A 26,010-nucleotide genomic window follows, 5' to 3' on the forward strand; every position below is an offset into this window, starting at 1 on the left:
TCATTTATCTGGAAAATTTTAAATCCCTGGTCCAAATTTAAATGATAATCTTCCTGGGTAGATGATTCTTGGTTGAAGGTCCTTCTGTTTCAGTACATTTTCTATTTCATGCAACTCCCTTCTGGCCTAAAAGCTTCTGCTTGAGAAGTCTGCTGATAGCCTGATGGGATTTCTTTTATAGTCTTTTTCCTCTCTCAGGCTGCTTCTAATACTCTTTCCTTACCCTTAACCTTTGCCATTTTAATTATATGTCTTGTTTGTCTTACTGGGGTTCCTTTTTTTAGGAGCTCTCTGAACTTCTATGACCTGAGTGTCTATTTCCTTCCCCAGATTGAAGAAGTTTTCAATGACTATTTTCTGAAAGAGACTTTCTATCCCTTTGTCTCTTCTTCTGGTACCCTTGTTATGCAAATATTGATTCACTTGGATTGGTTAAACAGCTGTCTTATCATTGTATTAATGTTCCCTAATGTCCATTTCATTGTCTCTACTTTCAGCAATTTCTTATTCATTCCCTTCATTTTGTTTCATTTGTTACAGTATTATTCAGCTCTTGTATCTCCTTGTCAAAGTCCTCTGAGATCTTTAATACATTTCTGCAGATCAGTTAGCATATTTGAGTTTTACTTTGAAATCTTTATCAAGAAGATTGGTGATCTCCTGTCTCATTTAGTCCTCTTTCTGGTCTTATCTTATAGTTTTATTACAATCATATTCCTCTGCCTCCACATTTTGTCATGGTTTCTGTTTTTCCTCCTTTGTATTAGATGGATCTCCTATGGTTCCTGATCTAGAGTAATGGCTTTATAAAGGCATCTCATGGTGCCCAGAAGCTCAGGACTCTTTCCTCTCCGGTACCTGCTTCTCCTTTGCTGTGGGCCCCCAGTTACTTTGGTGGGCAACGGGTGGGGTCACCTTTCTTTTGCTCTGCTGGCAGTGGTTTATCTCAAGTCTGCTGGGGCCAGCAGTTTGCCTTAGCTGGGCCTATGTGGTCAGAGTGTAGTTTGTGCTGGGATCATTGTGAATGGCAGTGATGGCAGGGCTTCTGGGTTAACAGGGATGGGCAGGTCAGTTGCAGGGCGAGTTGTACAATGGCAGGGTTCATGGGCTCACAGCAGTAGCAGGTCATCCAGTTGCAGAGCCCTTGGGTGCTCAGTGGTGGCAGCGAGCCACATGATTTGCAGTGGTAAATCATAATCATAGGCTAGCAGGGCATGCAGGTGTGCTGAAAGGTGAGTCATGTGGTGGAAGGGCCCACAGGCTTACAGTGGTGGCACAGGCCCGGTGTGGGGTCCTATGGGCTCACAGTGATAGCAAGTCAGGTTGTGGGAGGCTGTGCTGGTGGTGGCAGAGGCAGCTAGTCCTGCCGCAGCTGTGAGTTCCACAAGTGCCCCCCAGCAGCAGCAAGGCACTCAGCACCCAGCTTAGCTACCTGTGGGGAGGAAGGAGCTCTCAGAGCTGGTTCCTGCAGGCACCCTTCTTCCTTTCCACTGGGGTGTAACAGGGCTGAGAAAGCTGAGAGAAGACCCTGTGCACCAGGCAGCAAGGTCAGTTGCTACCGGGCCAAGTAGGCTGGCACATGGACAGCACACAGGGAAGCACCTCAGGGCTGAGCCTCCAGTGAGGGGATGGGGCACCTGGGGCTCTGGAGAGTGTTCAAACCGCGGGGCCAAGGGAGGGCTGGGCAAGTATCATCCACCTGCTCTTTCTCTTGCAGAGACAGCCCTGCCAAACCCTCACCCGTCTGACTCCCCTCCCACTGCTAAGTCTTTCAAACTGCTGTGTCTGTGTTGGGTCTTGGCAAGACCAGTAGAGCGTGCCTGTTTTCCACAGTCCACTGGGGTCTAAGCCTCCCAGAGAGTTCCAACTGTCCCTGGTGTCCAGTGCCACTGCAGAACCCAGTGCAATGTGGACTCAGTTCCCAGAGCAGATCTCCAGGGCCAGGTGTACAGAGTTCCTGGGTACCTATCCCCTACCGGCTCCTTTCCTTTTCCTTCTGCCTGTGAGCTGGGATGGAGGAAGGGATAGGGTCCTGCTTGGTCATGGCTCTGCCACTTTGCTCTTTTCTGTGTGGTCGTCTCGTTCCCCAGGTGTAGGTGGTTTGTTCTACAGTCTTCAATGCATTTTCAGGATTAGGTGCATTTGCTGTCGTTACTTCCTTTGTGTGGGGGGGGCTGGGGTGGGGTGGGGATTTCTGTCTTGCCTTCCTATTCCACCATCTTGAGGCTTCTCCTAAAGGACTATTTTTTTCCATCTCATAGTAAGTCTGAAAGGTGTTTCATGTCACAAAACCTTAATTTTACCTTTTAAATGTAAAGTAAAAATAGAACTATTATGTAAGACATTTCATCTTACAGTTAACAACTACAATGCTTTATTATATAGGTATCAAAGGATAAGATTAATATTATTAGAAGCTAACGATTATATAGTTATTTTACATAATATGATTTACATAACCTGATATATCCAAACCTCTGTAAAACCTACATTGCAGTGGAGTTTACTTACATTCATAGCTTTAAAGTAGGTATTACAGTAATAATTTTGGCTCTTTGTGGACTTAAGTAATTATCTTCTCTAGAAAAGGTTGACTCAAGATACATTTAATCTCCCTTTAAAAGCCCTGAAGTGTAAAAGTGCACATCACTCCATGTTTTATTTAGAATGATCTATTCTGAGTACTTTAAAGTGCTTATCCTAAAACTGATTTGTATTAGAAATAGGCCTGTCAGGACACTGGAATGACCAAATGACAAAATTCTAGGAACTTTCCTTTTTTAGACTTTAAACTTTATTCTTTTTGTGATTATTTTGGTTTATACAACTAGTTTCAACAAAATTATGCTGCAGTGAAAACAAGGCCTCAAAAAGTATAATGTGGAATATTCCCAATTGGTCCACTTATTTAAAATCTGCTTTTACATTTGATAAGACTGCCTTACTATTGTTTTTTTATAAGGTTATCAATCTCTCTGCATCAAAATATGTATTTAATTGAAGTCTACAGAAAGTAAACTTTGAAGTCCTAAAAATAAAGTAGGCAGCCAAGAACTTTATTGGTCTACCCTTAATTTTCCAAAACTCATCATATGGTGCTGGTAATATCCAAGGACATTAGAATAGGAATATGAAATCTATTTTATTCTGATCTGGTAACTTAACAAATGGTAATCTCTATTATTCACTCATTTTCCTCAAAGTAACCCAATATTGTCCTAAAACAACAACTTTTACCATAGTGGAGTAAGTACTGCCAAGAGGAGATTGGTTCTTGTGTTGCTGGCTATGCATTAAGATGTCATTTTTCATTCTGCTCTGCCCTAGTAACCTCTACTTTGTAACTGTTTATTCCTTCTCAAGTGATTTAATCATGACTGGGTGTTTGTGTTGTTTCAGTATTACACTGTAAATTCCTTAAAGTAGGAATCTAATGATTCTTTTAGCCCATGGGGTCCTGCACATAGTTATTCAGTTTTCAGCTACATGGCCTTAAGGGGTTATCTGGTATGGAATTTACATATAACCAGTCAACACATGGCTATGTAAGGATTTTAGATACTTCTCAGCAGCAATAAAATCACACATACACACACACATTTTAGTTTATATGTATGTGCTTATTGCTTACAACTGTTAATGTAAAAGTTATTACAAAATGATTATTTTCACCAAAGTAGACAGTTCATTGCTACATTCATCATTGCATTTACCATTTAGCTTTCCAAAGAATCCTAAAGTCACATCGTTTTTGTTTTTGTTTTTTTCCCCAATAATCCTGCTAGGTTCTTACATAGTTATGGCATTTACTTTCCCTGCTGTTTGAGTTTTCTGGTCAGCTAACTACATGTTGGTGAGACTGGTGATAACACCACGCTTAACGTTAATGAATGATGAAACGTCTAATCTTGAAGGATAGGTACTTAGGGTTAGTGAGGAAACCAGTTTCCACATTTTCCATGATAGGGTCATTTATTTTAAAGTTCATCATTAAAAAAAAAAAAAAGGATTGCAATTACCACTGGACTCAAAGTTCTATACAGGAATTTTTTTCTCCTTTTCACTTGTAAAAGAAAAATAGTTGATAATTATGAAACTTGAGAGAGATTTTTGTTCACTGAAAAGAGTTTCCCAGTCCCCATGTGGGGCTTGGTGGTGAATATCATGAAATTTTTAAGGTATATAGAGTATGTCATTTCCTGGTGAAATAGATATTTTAATTTTCCATGCTAAAAACACATGGCAGTAAAGGTTAGTTTCCATCCTTTGAACCCCCATTTTATTTCTGTACTTTAAAAAATATCTAAATACTGCACTTAATATTTCTTATTAAAATAACTGGTGGAGCAAAAGGTAGGCAAGAGAAAACTAGATTTTAAAAATTGGTAGAAGTAATACTTTCTTTCCAAAAGAATTAGCCAAATTCTTCCTTAAATATTTAGATACTTCACAAAGAATAAAGAGCCTTATACGAACTAAGATTTTCCATAAAAAGTCTAAAGGGTCAATTAATATATTTCATTAAGTTCACTGCTTTATACTACCACACTGTATTTTCAGAAAAGAGAAAGTCTTAAGTTGCACTAATGTAAAATTGTAGAGCTCCCTTTGAAGGAAGCATATTTTGATTAAAAGTTCACAGAGCCCAATTTTTCTACCATAATAATGTCACATTATGTCCTATGTATAAAAGAAATACAGTATTGCTACAGCTTGCATTAAAATATGAAAAATACCACACAGAAAACAAACATTTTTTTAAAAGATTTAAGATCATAAATAGGTCACAACACATTTCATAATTGAAAAAACAAACATTTTGACTTTTTAGGAAAAAGATTCCATTTAAAAAAAATCAATTCCCTCATCATTGAAAGGACTTTTACATTTAAAAATTTCCAGTCTCCTAAGGCACGATATTTATTCAATATCACCACCCTGCTGTAGCAGGAATAAGAGGCAAGGTATTAGAATTAAGAGAAATAGCAAATTTTATGGACAATATCAGTAATTTAAGAAAAAGGAGAAACAGAGTAAGTGATCACTTTTGTTATGTAGGGCTTTCTGTTAAAAACATTTTTTTAGATCAAAGTATTTTTAAACTCTAATAGATTTAATTCAATACAGACGAGCTATGAGAGAAGATGGGGATTGGTAAAATATAGTATACTTTAAAAAGGACTGGGGAGGGGCAAATGTGTAGAACCCAGATTAGAGGCTAGTTTATTCCTTGTCTTCAGGCAGATCCAGAAAAGACAACAGACTAGGGAACATAATACCTAGGTACATATTCTAAGGCATCTGTTCCTTAATGAGATGGCCCTTCTAGCCTCCCACCTACCAACTGAGATGTAGTGAAATACTATAAAGAACTTTTTGGCTGGATAAAAAAAATTGAACTGCACTTTGCTTTGTCCTCTGTGATAACGACTTTGAGATTTTAATGTACAATGTGGTGATTTAGTGTTAATTTTAAAAGGAAAAAACTCCACAAAGTTAGTGACTGTCCACAGAAGAAAACATGGGATGAGGTTCATGACTGAATCAATCATGGAGTGTTACGCAATTGTAAACTCTTGAAAGTTAAGACTGGGAAATGTGTGTGTGAAACACATCAGAGTACAACAGGAGAGGAAGGGAAGCCTGTTTGTCATTCCAATTCTGACAAGGTGCATGGTCTTCGAAATTCTTGTCCACGTTCATGCAGCCATTTATTGGATACTGTGGGAGAGGAAAAAATTTTTTTTCACTAACTAGTATTTAATTAACGTCTAAGAGCTGGACCTACAACAAAGTTTCTAAGTGGGCTAAAATCTCAAGACCCAAACCAGATAAAGGCAGATACTACTTACTTAAGCAGTCTTTTAAAAACTTCACTAAATATTGGAAAACATATTAGATTTTTTATATATGTGTGTACATTTGAGAGCCTGTATATGCATTTCCTGATGTTTAATATAAGGACAGAAATTAAACACAAATGGAATTAAGATGTTGGTACAGATAGCATAGAATATTATACTACCTGTGTGCAAAATACAACCTCTAATGCAAAAACATTTTACTAATGAACATAAAGTCACCCCTCTAAAGGAGCAACACTATTACCAGGTGCTCAAGTTTCCATGGTTCCCAGATACTGTTTTTTAATGTCCCTCAATAGGAATTAATCTTCTCTGCCTTCTTCTGTCACAGAACCCAATCAGCGGCATCAGCATGTGCAAAATATCCCAGGCCGGAGTGATTCCTACCTGCTCTACCCTCCTCAGCGCCCACAGCCTGTCTTTTATTCACCAAATACTATAGATTTTCTTTGTCTATCTCTTGAATCTATTTTCTCTCCAATCCTTCCTGCTGCTGTCTTAATCCAGGTTCTCATCACCTCCCACTTAGACAATGGAAAAGAGTGTTCTATACTGCTCTCTCCTCCATTGGCCTCTTCATTCTAGTCCAGCAATTCTCTAACATTAAAAATCATCAAATCTTTTAAATCCTGATGACCAGATGTCACTCCTTAATTTTGATATGTCCATGGCACACGTGGCTATTCAGTACTTGAAATGTGGCTAATGACACATTGAAATAAATAATATAAAAATAACTTTTTAATGTGGCCAATCATATACTTACATGACCCTAACAGTGAGCATCTCAAGCCTCACACTACTCCTGGTCCCTAATATGCCTGGAAAGCTACTGCTCTATCTGCAGGTAAAAATTAAGCTTTGAAAAAGCCTCCCCAAATGTAAGGCATCACCATCTTCTGTTTACATCTTTGTATTAGTATGTACTACACTAATCCACCCATTAGTGTGTCTATCAGAGACAACAGTGACTCCCTGTGGGGAAGATACTATCTTATTCAACTTTTGAGTCAGCTAGTATTTCAAGTGGAAATAAATAAAGTTAAAATTTCTGATCTGTTGAAAGCAAATTTATATTAAGATCAGAAACGTGCTTGGTTGAATCCCATTCAATGTGAAAGTCACCGTGGGAGTTTTCATTTTCTTTTTAAGACACAGGTGTAATAACTTCAAAATGAGATAAAAATCATTTTATCTTGAGCTTATAGGAAATATTTACCCCATTTGTTTCCAACTAGTACTGGACAGGCTGCATGTCGTGTACTATAATCTCCTTCTCCACTGGCAAACAGATTATACCAGAAAACAGCAGTTCCCTGTGAAGAATACAAAATTGTCACCAAATAAAACATCAGGTTACTTTTTATAGTAATTAAGCTTTCCTCTGTTACTGTAGAAGCACTCTTCTATGGCAGCATTAGAATTTTAATATGATTATATCACACAATTTTGGTGACCACATGAAAATGTTAATACGATAAAGTTGCTTAACACAAAAAGGACATCACTAAAACAAGTCTAACAAATCTTATAATAGCAAGATAGAGGGGCAAACATCATAGGGTACCCATTTTAGAAACAAAAACATTAATCCATGGCTGGTCATTACTTCTAGGTGCTCACAGTAAGTTGTGCCATTAAAATATCTAAAATTCTACCTAGTGATAATGTAGTCCTTAAGTGTACAACTTTAAAATGTAATTTGTTAATTAAATCATGAAATAAAGGTATAGCTCTTCCTCAGGGAAAATAGACCCCAAAAACTAAAACAACAGAATTTACCTTTTTGGGCCAAACACTAGCTCCTACTTCAGGAAAAACAGTGGCTCCTCCTGCTGACACATCACTCATCTGTAAGGGACGAATATTATTAAAATGCTGCTAGAATAAAGTTAAACATGCCACTGCAAGGAGGATATGGTACTGAACACCAGGTATGAGAACATCTGGCTTTCTACTTACATACTGGTTTGTGCATGCTACTCAGTTTTTAAAAAACAAAAGATGCTGTTTAGCTTTACATACTTAAGTAAAAAATATATATTCATATACATAAAGCAAAGGAAGGATAAAGTCAGGGAGATATAAACACTTCTGTTACAGCCAGAGGCAAAAAGAGATGATTTTAAAAATGTTAAGTAATACAGGAGTATAAATATGTATTTTATTGTACTAGAATATATAATCTCCACAGGGGTAGGAATTTTCATCTGTTCCTTGCTGAGCTTTACTGTATAGAATAGTACCTAAAGAACAGGTGCTCAATAAATATTTAAATAAATTAATTTAAAATAGAAATCAATGCCAAGAGAAAAACTAAAATCAGTTTTGTCATTTCTGATAATAGGGAACTGAGAATAAACACAAACCTTCCAAATTAACTGAAACAGCACACACAAAATGAGGCAAAGGAAATAGATCATATAGTGAAGATTTTTTTCAAAAGCAACATACATAGAATGTATAGACAGAATGTGTAATTGTGTCACAAAGTAAATCCCAACTGTACGCTATTATATCTAAGGAGTCACATCTAAAACCAAGTGACTCACAAAAGAAAACAAAAAGGTAAGATTTGCCAGGCAAATGCAAAAGAAAACAAAAACAGGGTTTGAATTTAGTACCAGACACAGTTTAAATCAAATAGAAGCATTGAGATAAAGAAGGGTATTTTACCCTTATATAATTAGTAACAAAGAGCTAACTGCTCTTAAGCAATGACAAAACTTCAGAGAAATTAAAAAGCTGTGCTATATGGCTCATCTGGGAATAGTATTTAAATAGAAAAGAAGAATACTAATCTAATAAAAATGCTACATAATCAATTTAACATATAATCTGATATTATGGATATCTCACCAAATAATATAGCATCAGTATTTATAAAAGCAAAGAAATGGAAGAAACAGTTATAGCCAAAAACAAATGTTTAATGGCTATTAAGCATCTGAAAAGATCATCAATCTCTCTAATAAGAGAAATGCAAATTAAAATCACAGTAACTGCCAATCTCGTGTGAAAGGGGTACAGATCAAAAAGTTGGACAAACCTCACATGGAAAGGTGATATATAAATTGGTATAATCTGTGGAGAGCTCATCTCTAGAAAGTATACAAGTATACTTCACAGTATGAATTTTGTATAATCTATCGACTTCTTGTTTCCCTCATGTGATAATTCACTCATTTTTAATTTACCTTACGCATTCTTAAAACCTTTTTAATCCTAAATCCTTTTTTAACAGCATCTTGAATTTTTTTTTAAAGTATCCTAGATCCTTTTGGAAATAAGGGGGAGTTGTGAGAGGAGGGTTTGGATATAGGGAAGGAGGAAAAGGAATGGAGGCAATAGAGTAAAAGACAACAGGAGCAGGGAGTGAGATAAAACATGCAAAAAAAAGATGCCATTTCATCTAATTCAAATAGGGGCAGGGGATAGAAAGAGCAATGAAATAAAAATTAAGTCTATATATGAAATACATATTTTTAAGTTAACAAAGGTTATATATAACATTGTAGGAGATATTTTCCAACTAAATGTCCTGGTCTACATGCTCTTTTTATATAATACTGACATTCCTCTTGAGTGGTAGGGTCTATGACCCTTTCCCCTTGAACCCTTGCAGAACTTTGTAATTGCCTCAATTAAATATAGAAGTGACACTGTATCTGACTTCTGAGGGTAGGTAATAAAAATGCCATCCACTTCTGCCTTGTTTTTGGGGGATACTTGTTCTCTCAATCCAATTACCATACTGTAAGGAAGCCCTTAGGAGAATACAGATATTATGGTCAACAGTCTGCTTCAACATCAACCTTCGAGATAACCCCAGTGCCAAACATGATGTGGCTGCAAAGGCATGAGAGATCTAGAGCAAGAGCCACAAGTGAAGAAGCCCAGTCAACCACACAACCATGAGAGACAATAAAACTGTTATTTTACCCCAAAAACTGTTTTGGGGTAAAATGTTATGCAGCAAGAGATAACAGGCAAATATTGTGACCAAAAGCTTAATTTTTTCTATATGAACATATAAATAACAAAAAAATATCATACTGTTTTGAAACTTTAATAACTATGAAAATGGTTACCTTTGATGGGCTTCCAGGGTGCTGTGGGGGTAAATGGAAGTTTGCACCCAGAATTTACAGAATTTCTCACCTGGGCTTAGTCCATTATGTTTACCACAGCAGAGCCTCCGGTCCATCCGGCGCAAGGGGTGGAGAGAAAATGGCCATTCTCTCCTCCGTTCCTGGTACAAAATTGGTCTGGTGTTTGCCAGTCACCAGGGACCTGCCCAGAAGGGGTGGGTGGGGGAGGGAAGCGCACTGCAACCAGAGGGGATGGACAGTGCACAGCCTGGCTAGCAAACCTGAGCAAGCTGTGAGAAATAGACCTATTGTCCTACTTCAGTTTCACTGGATTCATAAGTAACTTGTTCCAGGTGGGGAACTACAGGTGCTGTGATGTTCTTGATCTGAGGCTGATTATACCAGATGTGTTCACTTTGTGAAAATTTATCATTATATACTTATGATTTGTACACTACACAGAAGTGCTTCTATACTTCAAAATAAAAACAACTGTTTTCAAGTAAGGAGTCTACTAATAAATTTTAACTTTCTTCTTCAGGTGGTAATATTACAATCAGAAAATGTTAAAAATAAAAAAACAAAATTCCACACAGTTGTAAAACATTCAAACTAGGATATTATATAAAAGCAAAGCAGAATAAACATGTGAACACATCAAAATAAGAGTCACATGACAAATTTCAACTTAAAAATATAAATTTTATCTACTATAACTTACGTAGAATAGCCATGTAGCAATTCTATTTCCTGTCCCCAGTTCTTTGAAAGCATCTGGCTCGTCTTTCTGTAAATAAAACAGAACTAATTCAGTGGTGTAAAATTCAGTAATGCAAGTTCTGCAGTGGGAGCTAGAAACATCTGTGATGTGCTGAAGGTATGCCAAAGACAACCCAATAGGTTCCTTTACAATGTCCAGTGCACTGTATATAGCAGGCAATCAAATACCTGTTGCTGTTGATTCATTTGTACACTGAATACTTTTGATAATACTTTTTAAGTATTATGATAAGACCACTGAGGGGAAAAAAAGTCCAGATTTGTTAGCCTAAATAATGAGAACCAACATCTATTCAAATTATTTAAAAAAATCAAGACCTATAGTTCTAGCTTCCGTAAAAATAAGACATAAGTTTTAGCTACATTCATTAAGTATATTTTCCACAGGTAAAAAATTTATCTTGAAATTTACTTTAAACTCATGATCCATTCAAATGTATACTGTTACTATGACTGTCTTTCTTTTGGACAGTCATCACTTAAATCTGGCTGGAGAATTCACATCTGGCTATTTAAGTCTAAATTAAAATACAGCTTCTTTGCATTTATCTGAGAAAAATTTATACACATTTTTAATAAAGTCCAGTTCCAAACTGTAAACTACTCACATGTCCTTTAAAAGGTGAATAACTAAACAATCAGCGGTATAGATACACCACAGAAGCACACTATTGCAAGAACTTGAATGAACCTCAAGGGAATTATGCTGAGTGGAAAGAGACAATCTGAAAAGAACACATAGTGTATATAACATTTGTGAAATAAAAGTTACACAGAGTAACAGTGGCTATCAGCAGTTAGAGATAGGAAGCAGAAGGGGATGTGCAGTAGTAAGACATCACAGCAAGGAAGCCTTGTTTGTGACAGTGCAGTTATGTACACTGGCTGTGGCTCAAGTTTCACAAAGCTACACGTGATGAAGCTGCACAGATGCACAGTGCAAATATGACTGGTGGAGTAGAGTAAGCTCTGTGGCTTACTGTCACTCCCAGTTTCCTGCTTTTGACAGTGTATTACAGTTATGCAAGATGTTAACACTGCAGGAGGCTGAGGAGGGGTTCACAGGGCCTCCCTGTTCATTTATTTCCAACTTCCTAGAAAACTGTATTATTCAAAATAAAAAGCTAAGAAAATTTATTTACACTTAGGGCTTGAACTGTTGTCTTTCCCATCATCCAAAATCCTCAGACATTTTTAAATAATTGAAAGTAGAAGGAAAAGAGACCAAAAACACATTCTTTTCTGTCCTACACAGAAATAGTCTAGGATTCTGGGATGAAGCCTGTCAAGAGCTGTAACAAAATACAGATTGTGACTTCTTTCAAAAGAATATACCCTTATTAAAAATGGTAACAGATCAAGAAGTTTATTAAAATAGATGGTACGTTCCTTAGAATTCATATAATTACAGTAAAGCTTAAATTAAGATTTGGTAATACCACAATTTATAGCTCATTATCTTAAGTAAAAAACGTCCAATATTTATTAATCTTAAGGAAAGTACTTGGGCAAGGACAGCTTTCTTAGCAAACTGCTTTGATGTTATTTATTCTCCAGTCTCTTTATATTTATTTTACACTTTTTATGTTTCTGTCTCTCAAAGTGCATTATTGTAATTTCTTCAGATCTATTTGCAAATTCACTAATTTACTTTATCTGTCTCTAATCTGTTTCCACTTATCCTTTAAATTTTAAATTTCAAAAATTACTTTTTTTACCTAGAGCTTCTATTACTATTTTTCAAATATGTTAAGTCATTTTGAGTTTAATTTTTATCCTTTTATTTAAAAACTATAATTTTATATTAATTTTTATCATTTTATTTTAAATACATAGTTATTTTATATTCTATAATTTGATATTCATGTACCTAGCATTCTGGTGGTGTCTAAACCTTTAAATCTGTTGGTTGTTCCAGTCTCACCAATGGTACCTTACCACCAGTTAATTTTGTTTAAAAATGAGTTCATATTTAGCTGAACTTAATCTTTAAAATTCCTGAGGTACTAGAATGAAGATGCTGATTCTTTAGGGAGAAACAAAGTTTGCTTCTGCCAGGTACCAAGGAGCACTGCTAAACTGAACAATTTTAAATCAATTTTTTCTCTTCCAGGGTAGTTAAAATTACAATTTGATTCATGTGCCGGCAGGCCAATGCTTACAAAGTCCCAGAAGCAGCTCCCCATAAACATCACACCCCAGACACGATGGCAAAGTGCACCTCTCCTTCAGCCTCTTAACTCAAGACACATTATTTTCAGGGCTATTCTTTTTCTCTCTGAAAGTGTGAACTTTCACCGATTTAGGTTTATGCAGGGGTCTCAGGTTCGGGAGCCTACACTGTGGCAGGTTCTCTCACACAGCTGTTAATACTCAAAACTCTTAAGATTCCTGGAGGTATATGCATCTAGCCTCAGCTTTTTTAACCCCTTTTATTAGTCTCTAGGTTTTTCTTGTTCAGCTTGCCTTTGGGAACTTCCTTACTTTCTTCCATGTTCAGCAATCCATTTAGAAGTACCTTATGTTCTTTTACTGTGTATCTAGCTGTTTTTTTAATTCCTAAAAAGGCTTTACAGAGTATTTATTCCACCATGCTTCCACAAATTCCAAATAGGCCACAAATTTTTAATACTCTAAAAGAACAAAATTAATGTCATGTCTAAGCTTCCAAAGACTCTTACTTTTTTTTTTACTTACCCGTGCAAAATCAAAATGTGGTTCATACTGTCCTCCCACTCCATAATTTGCTACCTGAAGGAGAGAAACACAAAGCATGAATGAAAAAACAATCAAGATTACTGTAATTTAAAAAATCTATAAGCCCCATTTTGAGAAGCAAAGCATTTTAAATCAATGAGAATTCGTAAGGAACCAAGGATGAAAAACTTTCAAGGAAAGCTATTATATGCTATTTTAGAACCTTAGTTAATATGCTTTTCTTTAGCAAATGTTTGGGGAACACAGTTTTCCCTAATACATAAGTTAAACTCATTAGAATGAAAAGTTTTAGAATTATGATTTTCTAGAATTAGAATTTGGAGATTTCTACTATTAATTTTTACTAAACACTTTCCTTTAGATTTAAATCAAAACTCATGTTTTCCAAAGCTAAAATGCTGACAAACTCCCAATCTCCTTTAATAAAATCCTTTTACCTACACATTTTTTTTCTTACTAGGGGAAAAAAGTGACAAAGCTAACACCAACTTACTTATTCCTGCTGGAGGGGCCTACCAACCTCAGTTGGCTATAACAATGTCCCAGTGTGAAGCAGCAAAGGGAAGTAAAAAAAAACATTTGGTCTGGGTTCAAGTTCCAGCTTTCTTAGTTACAATATGTAACTTTGGATACAATCTCAGTTTTCTTATTTGTAAAATAAAGAGAATGAAACCTTACAAAACTTCTTCCCAATATGACAAATTCCCAAGAAAATGAAAGGAGAATATAATTTAAAGAGCACTGCTGATTAAATGAAGGGAGAACATAATTTTAAAAGTGTCCACAGCAAAGTCCAAGTCCTATGTAAATTATTATTATGGATATTTAATTCTTATGTTGCAGACACCTCGGGTTGGATCAGCCTATTAAGTAGAAATATATCAAGGAGCATGGAAGACTCTGTGAAGGTTCGGCAGATGAGAATAAATACAGATTAGGAAAGAAAAAGGCACATCCAAGAGTTTTTAATAATCAGATGAATATCAAGGAAATTATAGATTACCATGGAATGACAATTAAGCAAATTTAAATACAGGCAGTCTTGCTTTCTACAATTCCAAGCTGCCCAAATCTCTAATACCACAATTTAGCTAACCATTAACACCACACCCCCAACAATGCAGTTGATACCTCAGTTACCATGGTAACTGAATTGTAATTATGCAAAGGACAAAAAAGAAATTATTAAGTATAAAAGCTGCTGCTAGCTGTTAAGTCCACAAATCACTGTGTAAATAGTTGCACATCATTATCAATGACCAATCATGTCATTTCTCTCAAAATCCGTCAGTGATTGCTCACTGCACACCTGTTATTCAGTTCATGCACAGACAGCAAACCAGGTAACTGTATTGCCTCCTGGTGAAAACCCATGTGATATTTTACAAAAATGGCTAATGGAAAGGGAATTGGCCAACAAAGACAAAGTACAACAGAGAAAGGGAAAGTGAAAATGCTGTAAGTGAATTCAAATCAAACTTCAATGGAGATACAGAAGAAACAGCTGACAAAGGGAATGCCTCCACTTTTGCTATTCAAGAAATTCTAGATAGGCAGCCAGAGGAAGTTGGTGAAGACAAAACTTACTAACATAAGGAGAGTGACTGTGGTGAGAAGGATGAAGATATCATGGAGGAAAGTGACATTGGGGAAAATATCTTCACAATAAAAGATGCCTTAGTAAAAAACTGAAAGCACAAAACGATAAAATGTTGAAAGCTGATTCAAACTTAGAAGTACTACTATTTGCAAAGGCAGAGAAAAGATACCCTATCATAAGTTTCACCAATGAGAAGAAGGAAAAGTAATGTTTAAACTATTCTGGTTAAGTGTTTACAAAGAAATAAAATGTATTAGTTCTCAGTATTTCTAATATTTTAAATTACCAAGACAATTTATTAGGGAAGAATAGTTTTTTCAAACCATAATGCTGGGACAACTGAATATCCACATGAAAAGAATATAGTTGAACCTCTAGAACCTCATACACAAAAACTGATTCAAAATGGATCAAAGACCTGAATCTAAGAGGAAAAACTGTAACACTTTTAGGAAAAAACATAGGTGTAATCTGTGTAAATTTGGAATTTTGGATTAGGCAATGGTTTCTTAAACACCTAAACCACAAGCAACCAGGGAAAAAATAGACTTATCAGACTTCATCAAAATAAAAAATTTGTACCAAAGGATACCATCAAAATAGTGAAAGACAACTCACAGAATGGGAGAGAATATTTCTAAACCATGTATCTGATAAGGGTGTGGTAGCAGAACAGATAAAAAACTTACAATTCAACAATGAGACAACAAATAACCCTATTAAGAACTGGGCAAGGAAGTTGAAATTTTTTCACTAAATGGCCAATAAGCACATGAAAAGATGCTCATAATTAGCCATCAGGGAAATGCAAAGGAAGCCCATAATGAGATAGCACTTCAAACCCATTAGAATGGCTGTAATAAAAAAAAATGGAAAAGAACAAGTTTGGGAACCCTCACACATTGCCAATGGGATTGTAAAATGGTGCAGCCATTTGGGAAAACAGTTTGGCAATTCCTCAAATGTACGGAATTATTGGGTCATGTGGTAACTTAAGCACATACCAAAAGAAATTTAAATGTTTTTTTTTTTTTTTTACAAAAAGCTGTACATCAATGTTCACAGTAGCATTAGTCGTAATAGCTAAAAAGTGCGAACAATCCAAATGTTTTTTAACTGATAGATAAAATGTGGTAAATCCAAACCAAATATTATTCAGCCATGACAAGGAATAAAGTGCCGATATGTGCTATAACATGCATGTATCCTGAAAATATGATGTTAAATGAAATAAGCCAGATACAATGGGCCACAATTATTCCACTTACATTAAGTATCTAGAAAAGGCATGTTCATAGACAGAATGTACATTAGTGGTTGCCAGGGGTACTGCAGTTGGGGAGATGGAGAGTTACTTGAAGTGTATGGGGTTTCTTTTGGGGGTGATGAAAATGTCCTGGAATTAGAGAGTGGTGATGACTGAACAACTGTGTAAATATAATGAAGTCAGGGTAAATTTTATGTTATGTGAATTATATCTGAATAGAAAAGAGAAAAAAATTAATATTTTTAAAAAATAACTGCCCTGGGTCATGTCATAGGCCTAGGATTGAAAAAAAAACACAGTGTACTTAAAAAATATTAGTGTTACAAGTTTTTTTTTTCTCTGTAAACTTGACAGAGTTTTTAACATTTTGACAAAAAATTTAATGGTCACAGATCATAATTTTTCCCATTGATTATTGAGATCACTTTGCATGGTTTCAGCTTGAATATTAACTTTTACAGTCCCAAACTATCAGGCAAATTGAATACTACCTGTACAGTGTCAGGAAATCTCATCTGAAACATCTTTTAAAGGAATGTAAAGATAAGTTAGGATAATGTGACAGCCTACCTGTAATTCCTCTGCTGTGGAAACATCCAGTCCCGTTAGATCTTGTATTCTCATATTAATTCGAGACACCACAGGGTTTTCATAGCCAGAGAGCCAGGCGCTAAGAACAAAAAAATATTAGTGTTACTGACAATGTTTCAATACATTGACCAGTACCAGTCATTGAAAAGGCCACAATATATGGGACAGTAAACCTTTATATATAAGCATTTCGTTGCTTTGCTTGTTTGATATGATTTTTACTAATGAATGTTATAACTTTTATATTACATATTACACATATATACAATATTTTATATTACATAAAAGTGTTACATATAATATTTAAAAGCTATTACATTCTACAGTTAGAGGTTGGGAAGGAAAACTATAATCTTATTTATTTATGGAAAAGTATAATCTTATTTATTATAGAGTTTCTATGATATCAGTTGGATTAATGTAAGAAGGCTATATAGGACTATCTACATTGAGAATTTTTAATTCTGGGAAAAATACATACTGAACTGAAAACAATTGTTCCCTCTAGGAAAAGTAAAGGAAATGACTATAGTGGGGGTTATGAAGCTAAAAATCAGGGTTTTTAGCCTAACTTATATAATGCTAATATTTTATAAGGAAAAAAATTCATGTATTACTTACATATAAATTTTAAAAATAATCTTAAAAAAATTTTTAAATAAAATTTTAAAACACACCTAAGTAGGATGGCTATAATAAAAAAGATGGACAATGGCAAGTGTTGGTGAGGATGTGAAGAAACTGGAACCCTCATACATTGCTGGTAGGAATGTAAAATGATGCAGCCACTTTGGAAAACAGTTTAGCAGTTACTCTTTAAAAAGTTACCATATGAGCCAGCAATTCCACTCCTAGGTACACCAAAGAAAAATTAAAACTTACGTTTACACAAAAACTTGTACACAAATGTTCATAGCAAGTATTACTGTTAATGGTCAAAAAAGTGGAAATAATCCAAATGTTCATCAACTGAGGAATCAATACATAAAATGTGAGATATGTGTATGATAGATTATTCTGTCATGAAAAGGAATGAATTATTGATAAATGCAACAACATGGATGAACCCTGAAAACATGTTTAGTAAGATAAGACAGATGCAAAAGGGCACACACCATGATTCCACTTATACGAAATTTCCAGGATTGGCAAATGAAGAGATACAAGTAGACTAGCTGTTGCCAGGGGGAGATGGGAATGGCCAGTGATTCCTAATGGGTACAGGATTTCTTTTTGGGGTAATGAAAATGTTCTGTAATTAGGTGATGTGATGACTGCACAAATAAAAAGACTAAAACCCAGTGATTTGTATACTTTAAAGAGTGAATTTTATGGTATAAGAACTATAGCTCAATAAGAAAAAAGCATACCAAAATTCAGCTATCTCCTTTATATACTTTTCCTGCTCTGTCAGCCTTTTCCTTTCTTCACTTCTCTTCTCACCAAGCTTTGATTCCATGAACCATCATCTCAACAACATTCTTGCTAAAAGTCTAACTTCAATTGTCTGGCAGAAACACGATGAAATGAATTTTTTTTTCTCTGAGCTTATACCCCTGTCATCAAACCCTTCTGGATAAAGCCTTAAAATAGGGCATGTAAGTTCTGTTAAAAATTCATGAACACCAACTTGAAATGGGCCCTTACTCTTACTTCCTCCTCTACTCTGAACCCCAATCCACCTCAGCCTCCCCCTTCACTTGGTAATATATCCCTACTTCACAGAGAAAATAGAAACCTCACTATCTACTTACATTTGCATCTATTCCTTGTAATTCATTCTAGTTCTTTCATTCCAATTTCAAAAGATTTCTCTCCATTAACTTAAGGTGGTTAATCCTCTGCCCTAGATTCTATTACCTCCTGCCATTTTAGGAACCATAAAATATTGATTAGCTCTTTTCACTTCCCTTCTCAATAATTCCTCCCAGATAAGCCTTTAACTGGGCTTAAATCTCTCCAAATGAACAAATAGATTAAAAATTCTTTGCTTCAACTGTCTCCAACTACCAACCCTTTTTCCCTCCAAGTCAGCTTTTTCAGACTCATTTCACAATCCAATCTAGCTTTAGTCCCTTATCACACCATCAAAACTGCACTTGCTAATATCATCCATAACCGTACTATGCTAAACCAAAGAAGACTCTCCAGCTCTCAGTGTCCTTGCTCTTTTAGTAACATTTCAATGCTCATCTTTCCTGAAACTCTCCTCACTCACCCATCCTCCAGCTAATCCTTTAGTTTCTCTGGCTGCTCTTAGTCTCCCTTGCAGCCTCTACTAAATTCTGCTTCTCTCCATGTGCCCCAGCAAAACTTCTTCAACATGTTCCCTCTAGCCCTAAGGCTAGTGCACATGCTCTTCTCAAGTCCAGAATATTCTTTTCACTTCGCAAGGTTATTGGATCATCACTTTAACATCTTCTTCAGAGAAGCCTTCTACTCACCAGGTTGAAGTTTTTTTGTTTTTGGAAGAGGAGGAGGAAGGAGGAGGTAATTTATAATCACCACAACATGAAATTGACATCACATGCTATTAGAATTGAACCAGGATAAAGATTAAAAATTTAAATTTCTCAATGCACTTCAGAGGAAAATATATTAGAATTCTTCTTAATCTGATGGACTAGTTACCATAAAAGCATTTTTTTAATAGTAATATATTTTCTCAGACTGCTAAGAAATTCTCAGAAAGTCAACTGTAAAATCTATAATGATCACAGCTGACAGGATTAGGACTGTTTTGTGAAGCATTAAGAATCACATCACTTCTTTTAGCCATTAAATCAATGCACCTTTTTCACTGATAAGGCAGTTGTTTTGCTGTGGGTGCCACAATGATTAGCAAGTTTCTTCAGTAACATACATTCTACATTGTTCAAGACTGAAGTGAGTTTTCTTTCTAATTTTGCCCTCTTTTGGAGCACAGTATCTTTTCCTTTGTACAGAGCTAAGTAAATATTGTGAAATGCAGCTGTTGTAATCTTGTAAATTTAATTCCTTCACAATAAAATGGGGACATTTTTAGAAATAAGCCTTAGTTAATACTCCCATTTTTAAAGTAGCAAGGCTTCTGAATAACTGCTCAAAACTAGCTATTTTGGTACATGACCTGATACATGACACACTTGCTCTGCATTTTAGTAATTTTTTCTATCAGCTACAATTTGCCCTCAATAAGGATTAGTGTTGTAGTTCAAAATTTTTTTACATATATTTTAAAATAAATTTTCATTTCACTGAACTTTTTTTTCACTCATGTACCTGTGGAAGGTAATTTGCATACACATATATGCATACATATGTGTGTGAACATGAATTTTTTTAAGTTACTTATACCATTAAAATAAAACTAATCTCCAAAACTGGACAGCTACATGTAAGAGAATGAAACTGGATTACTGTCTAACTCCATACACAAAAGTAAACTTGAAATGGATCAAAGACCTGAATGTAAGTCATGAAACCATAAAACTCTCAGAAGAAAACATAGATAAAAATCTCTTGAATATAAACATGAGCAACTTTTTCCTGAACATATGTCCTCAGGCAAGGGAAAAGCAAAAATGAACAAATGGGACTAAATCAAACTAAAAAGCTTCTGTACAGCAAAGGACACCATCAGCAAAATAAAAAGGCCGCCTACAGTATGGGAGAATATATTCGTAAATGATATGTTTCATAAGGGGTTAACATCCAAAATATATAAAGAGCTCACATGCCTCAACACCCAAAAAGCAAATAACCAGATTAAAAAATGGGCAGAGGATCTGAACAAACAGTTCTCCAAAGAAGAAATTCAGATGGCCAACAGGCACATGAAAAGATGCTCCACATCACTAATCATCAGGGAAATGCAAATTAAAACCACAGTGAGGTATCACCTCACACTAGTTAGGATAGCCAACACCCAAAGACAAGCAACAACAAATGCTGGGGAGGATGTAGAGAAAGAGGAACTCTTCTACACTTCTGGTGGGAATGTAAATTAATTAGTTCAACCATTGTGGAAAGCAATATGGGGTTCCTCAAAAGACTAAAAATAGAAATACCATTTGACCCAGGAATTCCACTCCTAGGAATTTACCTGAGGAAAACAAGATCCCTGATTCAAAAAGACATATGCACCCCTATGTTTATCACAGCACTTTTTACAACAGCCAAGAAAGGAAGCAACCTAAGTGTCCATCAGTAGATGAATGGATAAAGATGTGGTACATATACACAATGGAATATTATTCAGCTATAAGAAGAAAACAAATCCTACCATTTGCAACAACATGGATGGAGCTAGAGGGTATTATGCTCAGTGAAAAAAGCCAGGTGGAGAAAGGTAAGTACCAAATGATTTCACTCATTTGTGGAGTATAACAACAAAGAAAAAACTGGAGGAACAAAACAGCAGCAGACTCACAGAACCCAAGAAGGGACAAGCGGTTACCAAAGAGAAAAGGGGTGGGGAGGGTGGGCAGGGAGGGAGGGAGAAGGGGATTAAGGGGTATTATGATTAGCACACATAATGTAGGGGGTTCACGGGGAAGGCAGTATAGCACAGAGAAGACAAGTAGTGACTCTATAGCATCTTACTACACTGATGGACGGTGACTGTAAGGTGTATGTGGGGGTGGGGACTTGATAATAGCGCTGAATGTAGTAACCACAATGTTCCTCATGTGAAACCTTCATAAGAGTGTATATCAATTGTACCTTAACAAGAAATAAAAATAAATAAAAATTCGTCTACAAGGACAACTAGGAAGAACAGTTTGTCTTACATAATTATAGAAAACCTCTTCTAGGTTGAGAACAGCACCTACAGTTTGCTGAAGGATTTGATGAGGATATATAGTCTTTTCTTCATCTGTTAATCTTACATTGCCATGGCTCACTACCACAGCTCCAGGCATGTCCCCTTCCACAAGAGCACTAGTGTCCAGGATAACATCTGTCAGAACATTACTGCTGGATGTCGTTGACTGAGTACCCAAACCTGCTCGCAATCTTTCAGTAACTCTCACTCTCCACTCTGCACAATCTTGGTATCAAAGTAACTATCAACAACCTTAAGAATATCTTCTTCTGTACAATGCCTCTATACTCTCTGAAGAATAGACATACACCTTCATTCCAGCCTCTCTCCATTTCGTAACTGCTAGAACTGTATCTTCAGAGAAAATCTGCTTTCCTTCACCCAGCTGTGGAAATGCTGCCCTCCACATGTAGCAGGATAGTTGCTTCAGTGTCATGACTTTTCAGTACAGTGACATCTGCCGGCACATTACCTACCACAGCCTAGATAATCTACTACGAGTCCTCTATCCCATTCTCAGTTGCTGCAGGGATCACAACACCCCATCCTGGTGGGAAACCTTTTTATTTTTAGGCTGTCACCTCAAAAGACTGAGGTTCTTTCTCCTCTTCTTTCCAAGTGGGAAGAAATACCTTGTCTGCAGACACTCTTAACATTTCCTTTGATATAAGGAAATAAAATGTTCTTTACAAAAAGCAGTCAAACTTGTGATACCTTTGATATCTACAGGACCACAGTGAATTTGTTGGGCACTTGCTGGATGCTACCATGGGAATCACCACAGTGGGCCGGGAGGGTGGAGGATAGGGGCAGCTATACTGCCAGAACCATCCTGGGCTTCTTACGGCCCTCCATTAATCTCAGAGCTGACAACTGCCTGCAGCCTGAAGCACATCATGGAAAGGCAACCTTCATGCATCTAAAGTGGAGAAGGCAGCTGCTCCTGGTATGTTTCATATCTTTATAGTATTTATCACAGTAATTGCACATTTAATTCATTTGATTAAGGTAAGGTATCCTCATTCAACTACCAGTTCCAAAAACATAAATTCTGCCTGGTTTTGCTCACCCCTATATCTGCAGAACCTATTATAATGTCTGGCATATAGTAAATAATAAATATTTGCTGAATAAATGAATGAGTGAATCCTAAAGACTTATAATTATTTGGTGATTTCCTGCATATTTATAGGGACTGGCTAAAATTACCTCAGTGTACCAGAAATACGAAGAATCCAAGAATTTTATTGTTATAAAGGATATAGGTGATAGACAGACTAAGAACTTACTTCATCCAATTCTGACCAAGTTCCCAGTAGAACTAACCTGGCATATCAACGTATCTGTATTTTCTGCTGGCAAAAATTTGATAGATTTTTGAACTTTATAAGCAACCAACTACTGACTTGATTTTTATAGTTAACTGCAACTCAAGATTGGCAAATGTTCTAATTAAGTTTCAAACTAAGTACATCTTGATAATTGTTCCTGTACCATCCTGGAATTTCTTACCCAAATAGAACCTGTCTTCTACTTCTAGTATCTTCAAATTCCTTCCCTGCCACCACCAATTTTTAAGCATCTCTTCTTACCTTTTTCTTTTGTAATTTGATAGAAGCATTGTCCTTCAGCCTTATGGAGGCTAGATCTTCTATCTGTGCTTTTGAATCTACCCTAATTCCTCAGGCCTTACTCTAGCAGTTATTGCCTCCCTTTTTATTTTTAATTTTTTCCTTAACAATGCTTACTTGCTCTTCAGCCAGAAGTCTCCTGCTACTAAAAACACCCTCTCTTTTGCCATTCTAACAATAACCATTCCAATCCTTCACTTTACACTTGCTATATTCAATAAATGCTCCTGGGACGCTAGATAACCACATGCAAAAGAAAGAAGTTGGACCTCTATATCTCACCCTATATAAAAACATTAACTCAAAAGGGATTAAAGACCTAAACATAAGAGCTAAAATTATAAAACTCTTAGGAAAAAAAAGGCATAAATCTTTGTGACCTTAAAGACAGTGGTTTAGCTATGGCATCAAAAGTACAGGCAACTACAAAAAATAAGGACATCATCAAAATAAAAACCTTCTGTACTTCAAAGGACACCATCAAGAAACTGAAAAGACAACTTAATGAAAAAAATTGTCTGCAAATCAAAATTCTGATACGGACTTATGACTAAGAACTATTACAGCTCAATAGAAGATAAATAACTCAATTTAAAAATGGGCAAAGGATCTGAGTGAGTTCTTCAGTGAAAATATACAAACAGACAAGAAGCACATGAAAAGATGTTCAACATCATTAACCACCCAGGAAACAAAAATCAAATCAGAGTGAGACTATGTCACACCCACTATGTTGGCCATAATCAAGACAGAACACAATAAAAAGTGTTGGTGAGAATGTGGAGAAATCAGAACCTCCCATACATTACTGCTGACAACATAAAATGGTGCCATCACTTTGGGAAAGTTTGGCAGTTCCTCAAATGGTTAAATATAGAGCTACCATATGACCAAGCAATTCCACTTCTAGGTATCTATTCAAGAGCAATTAAACAAACGTTCACACAAAAAGTTGTATATGAATGTTCAGAGCAGCATTATTCATAATAGTAAAAAAATAGAAACAATCTAAATGTCTATCAATAGATGAATAGGATAAACTGTAGTATATACATACAAAGGAATATTGCTTAGCCATGAAAAGAAATTAACTAATGATACACACCTCAACATAAATGAACCTTAAAACCATTATGCTAAATGAAAGAAGCCAGATACAAAAGGCCACATGTTATATAATTTCATTTAAATTTAATATTCAAAATAGGCAAATCCATCAAGAGAAAGTAGATTAGTGGCTGCCTAGGGCTAGTCAGGGGGAGAAGGGGATTGAGGATTGGGTAGTTAAAGCTAAGGAATGCAAGAATTTCTCTATAGGGTAATGAAAATGTTCTATAATTGACTGTGGTGATGGGCACACAACTCTGAATATACTAAAGGCCACTGAATTATACACTTTAAATGAGTGAATTATATTTTGTAATCTCAAAATTATTTAAAAAAAGAAATTCTTATTGTAAAAATTTCATACAACACAAAAGTATATGAAGTCTCTTTCCTAGTCCCCTCCTCATAGGTATGAACATGATTAACAAATAGGTATATATCCTTTCAACACTTTTGCCCTGTGTATAAACAAACATACAGAGATAATTTCTTTAAAAAATAGGAATATACTCATCCTCCAACCCTCCATTGCAAAATACACATACACTTTTTCCCCTAAAAATACTTCTGACATTTTTTTCAAGCCAACACACATAGCACTACCTCATTTTTTTAAACTGCGATAAAAATACATAAAAGTAACCATTTAACCATTAAAAAATATAGTAAAATATACATAACGTGAAATTTACCATTAACCATTATGTGTACAATTCAGTGGCATTAAGTACATTTATGAAGTTGGGCAATCATAATTTTTCATTATTCCGAACTGAAATTCTGTACTCACTAAAGAGTAATTCCCATTTTTTTCTCTCCTCTGAGTCCCTGGAAACCTCTACTCCAATTCCATTTTTTTGTCTGTATGAATTTTCCTATTTAAGTATCTCCTGTAAGTAAAACCATACAATATTTACCCCTTTATATCTGGCTTATTTCACTTTATAATGTCCTAAAGGTTCATCCACGTATCAGAATTTCATTCCTTTTTAATAAGGCTGAATAAAATTCTTTTACATGTATACCATATCTTGATTATCCATTCATTCATTAATGAACATTTGGGTTGCTTCCACCTTTTGGCTATTGTGAATAATGTCATGAATATCAGTGTACAAGTATCTGAATCCTTCCTTTCAATTATTTTGCATATATTCCTAGAATTGGAATTTCTGGATCATGCTGATGATCCTGTATTCAACTGTTTGAGGAACTACCAAACTGTTTTTCCCACAGCAAATATATCATTTTACATTCTCATTCCTTATTATTTTTTAAACTACTGCTTTTCTTTTAATTCCAAAGTGTGAAGATCCATCAATAAATCACTGGTTAATTAAGGTAACCTCTACTCCAACTCCCATTTTTTATCACAATTTAAAATCTAATTTTTCTCTATTACAAACAATACTGAAATAAAAATTGCTGTGTATCTTTGCACACTTGTGAGACTATCTCTATAGAATAAATTCCTAGTTGTAGAACTGCTAGACTTTCACATTTTGATAAATGATGTCAAAATGCCTCACAAAAAAGTTGCAGTGATTTATACTC

At 35.5% G+C, this 26,010-nt stretch overlaps 1 protein-coding gene and 1 long non-coding RNA gene across 3 annotated transcripts in view; one reads left to right on the plus strand and one right to left on the minus strand.

Moving 5' to 3' along the window:
- Positions 1 to 1,235: 1,235 nt before the first annotated feature.
- Positions 1,236 to 3,767, plus strand: LOC130684606 (uncharacterized). The gene is made up of 2 exons (XR_008998938.1): positions 1,236 to 2,385; positions 2,433 to 3,767. It is a non-coding gene; the product is annotated as an uncharacterized LOC130684606 (long non-coding RNA).
- A 1,733-nt stretch (positions 3,768 to 5,500) lies between these two features.
- P4HA1 (prolyl 4-hydroxylase subunit alpha 1) overlaps positions 5,501 to 26,010 on the minus strand; it is an 87,974-nt gene continuing 67,464 nt past the window's right edge. For both annotated transcript variants that reach the window (XM_036928729.2, XM_036928730.2), the window contains exons 10-15: positions 16,891 to 16,990; positions 13,433 to 13,486; positions 10,677 to 10,742; positions 7,647 to 7,715; positions 7,084 to 7,180; positions 5,501 to 5,721 (exon numbers count right to left, since the gene is read on the minus strand). In XM_036928729.2, coding sequence (XP_036784624.2) covers positions 5,651 to 5,721; positions 7,084 to 7,180; positions 7,647 to 7,715; positions 10,677 to 10,742; positions 13,433 to 13,486; positions 16,891 to 16,990 — 457 coding nt within the window. In that variant the 3' untranslated portion in view covers positions 5,501 to 5,650. The remainder of the gene's footprint in view (positions 5,722 to 7,083; positions 7,181 to 7,646; positions 7,716 to 10,676; positions 10,743 to 13,432; positions 13,487 to 16,890; positions 16,991 to 26,010) is intronic.

The sequence above is a fragment of the Manis pentadactyla genome, chromosome 8 (assembly GCF_030020395.1).
Source record: "Manis pentadactyla isolate mManPen7 chromosome 8, mManPen7.hap1, whole genome shotgun sequence".
NCBI lineage: Eukaryota > Metazoa > Chordata > Mammalia > Pholidota > Manidae > Manis > Manis pentadactyla.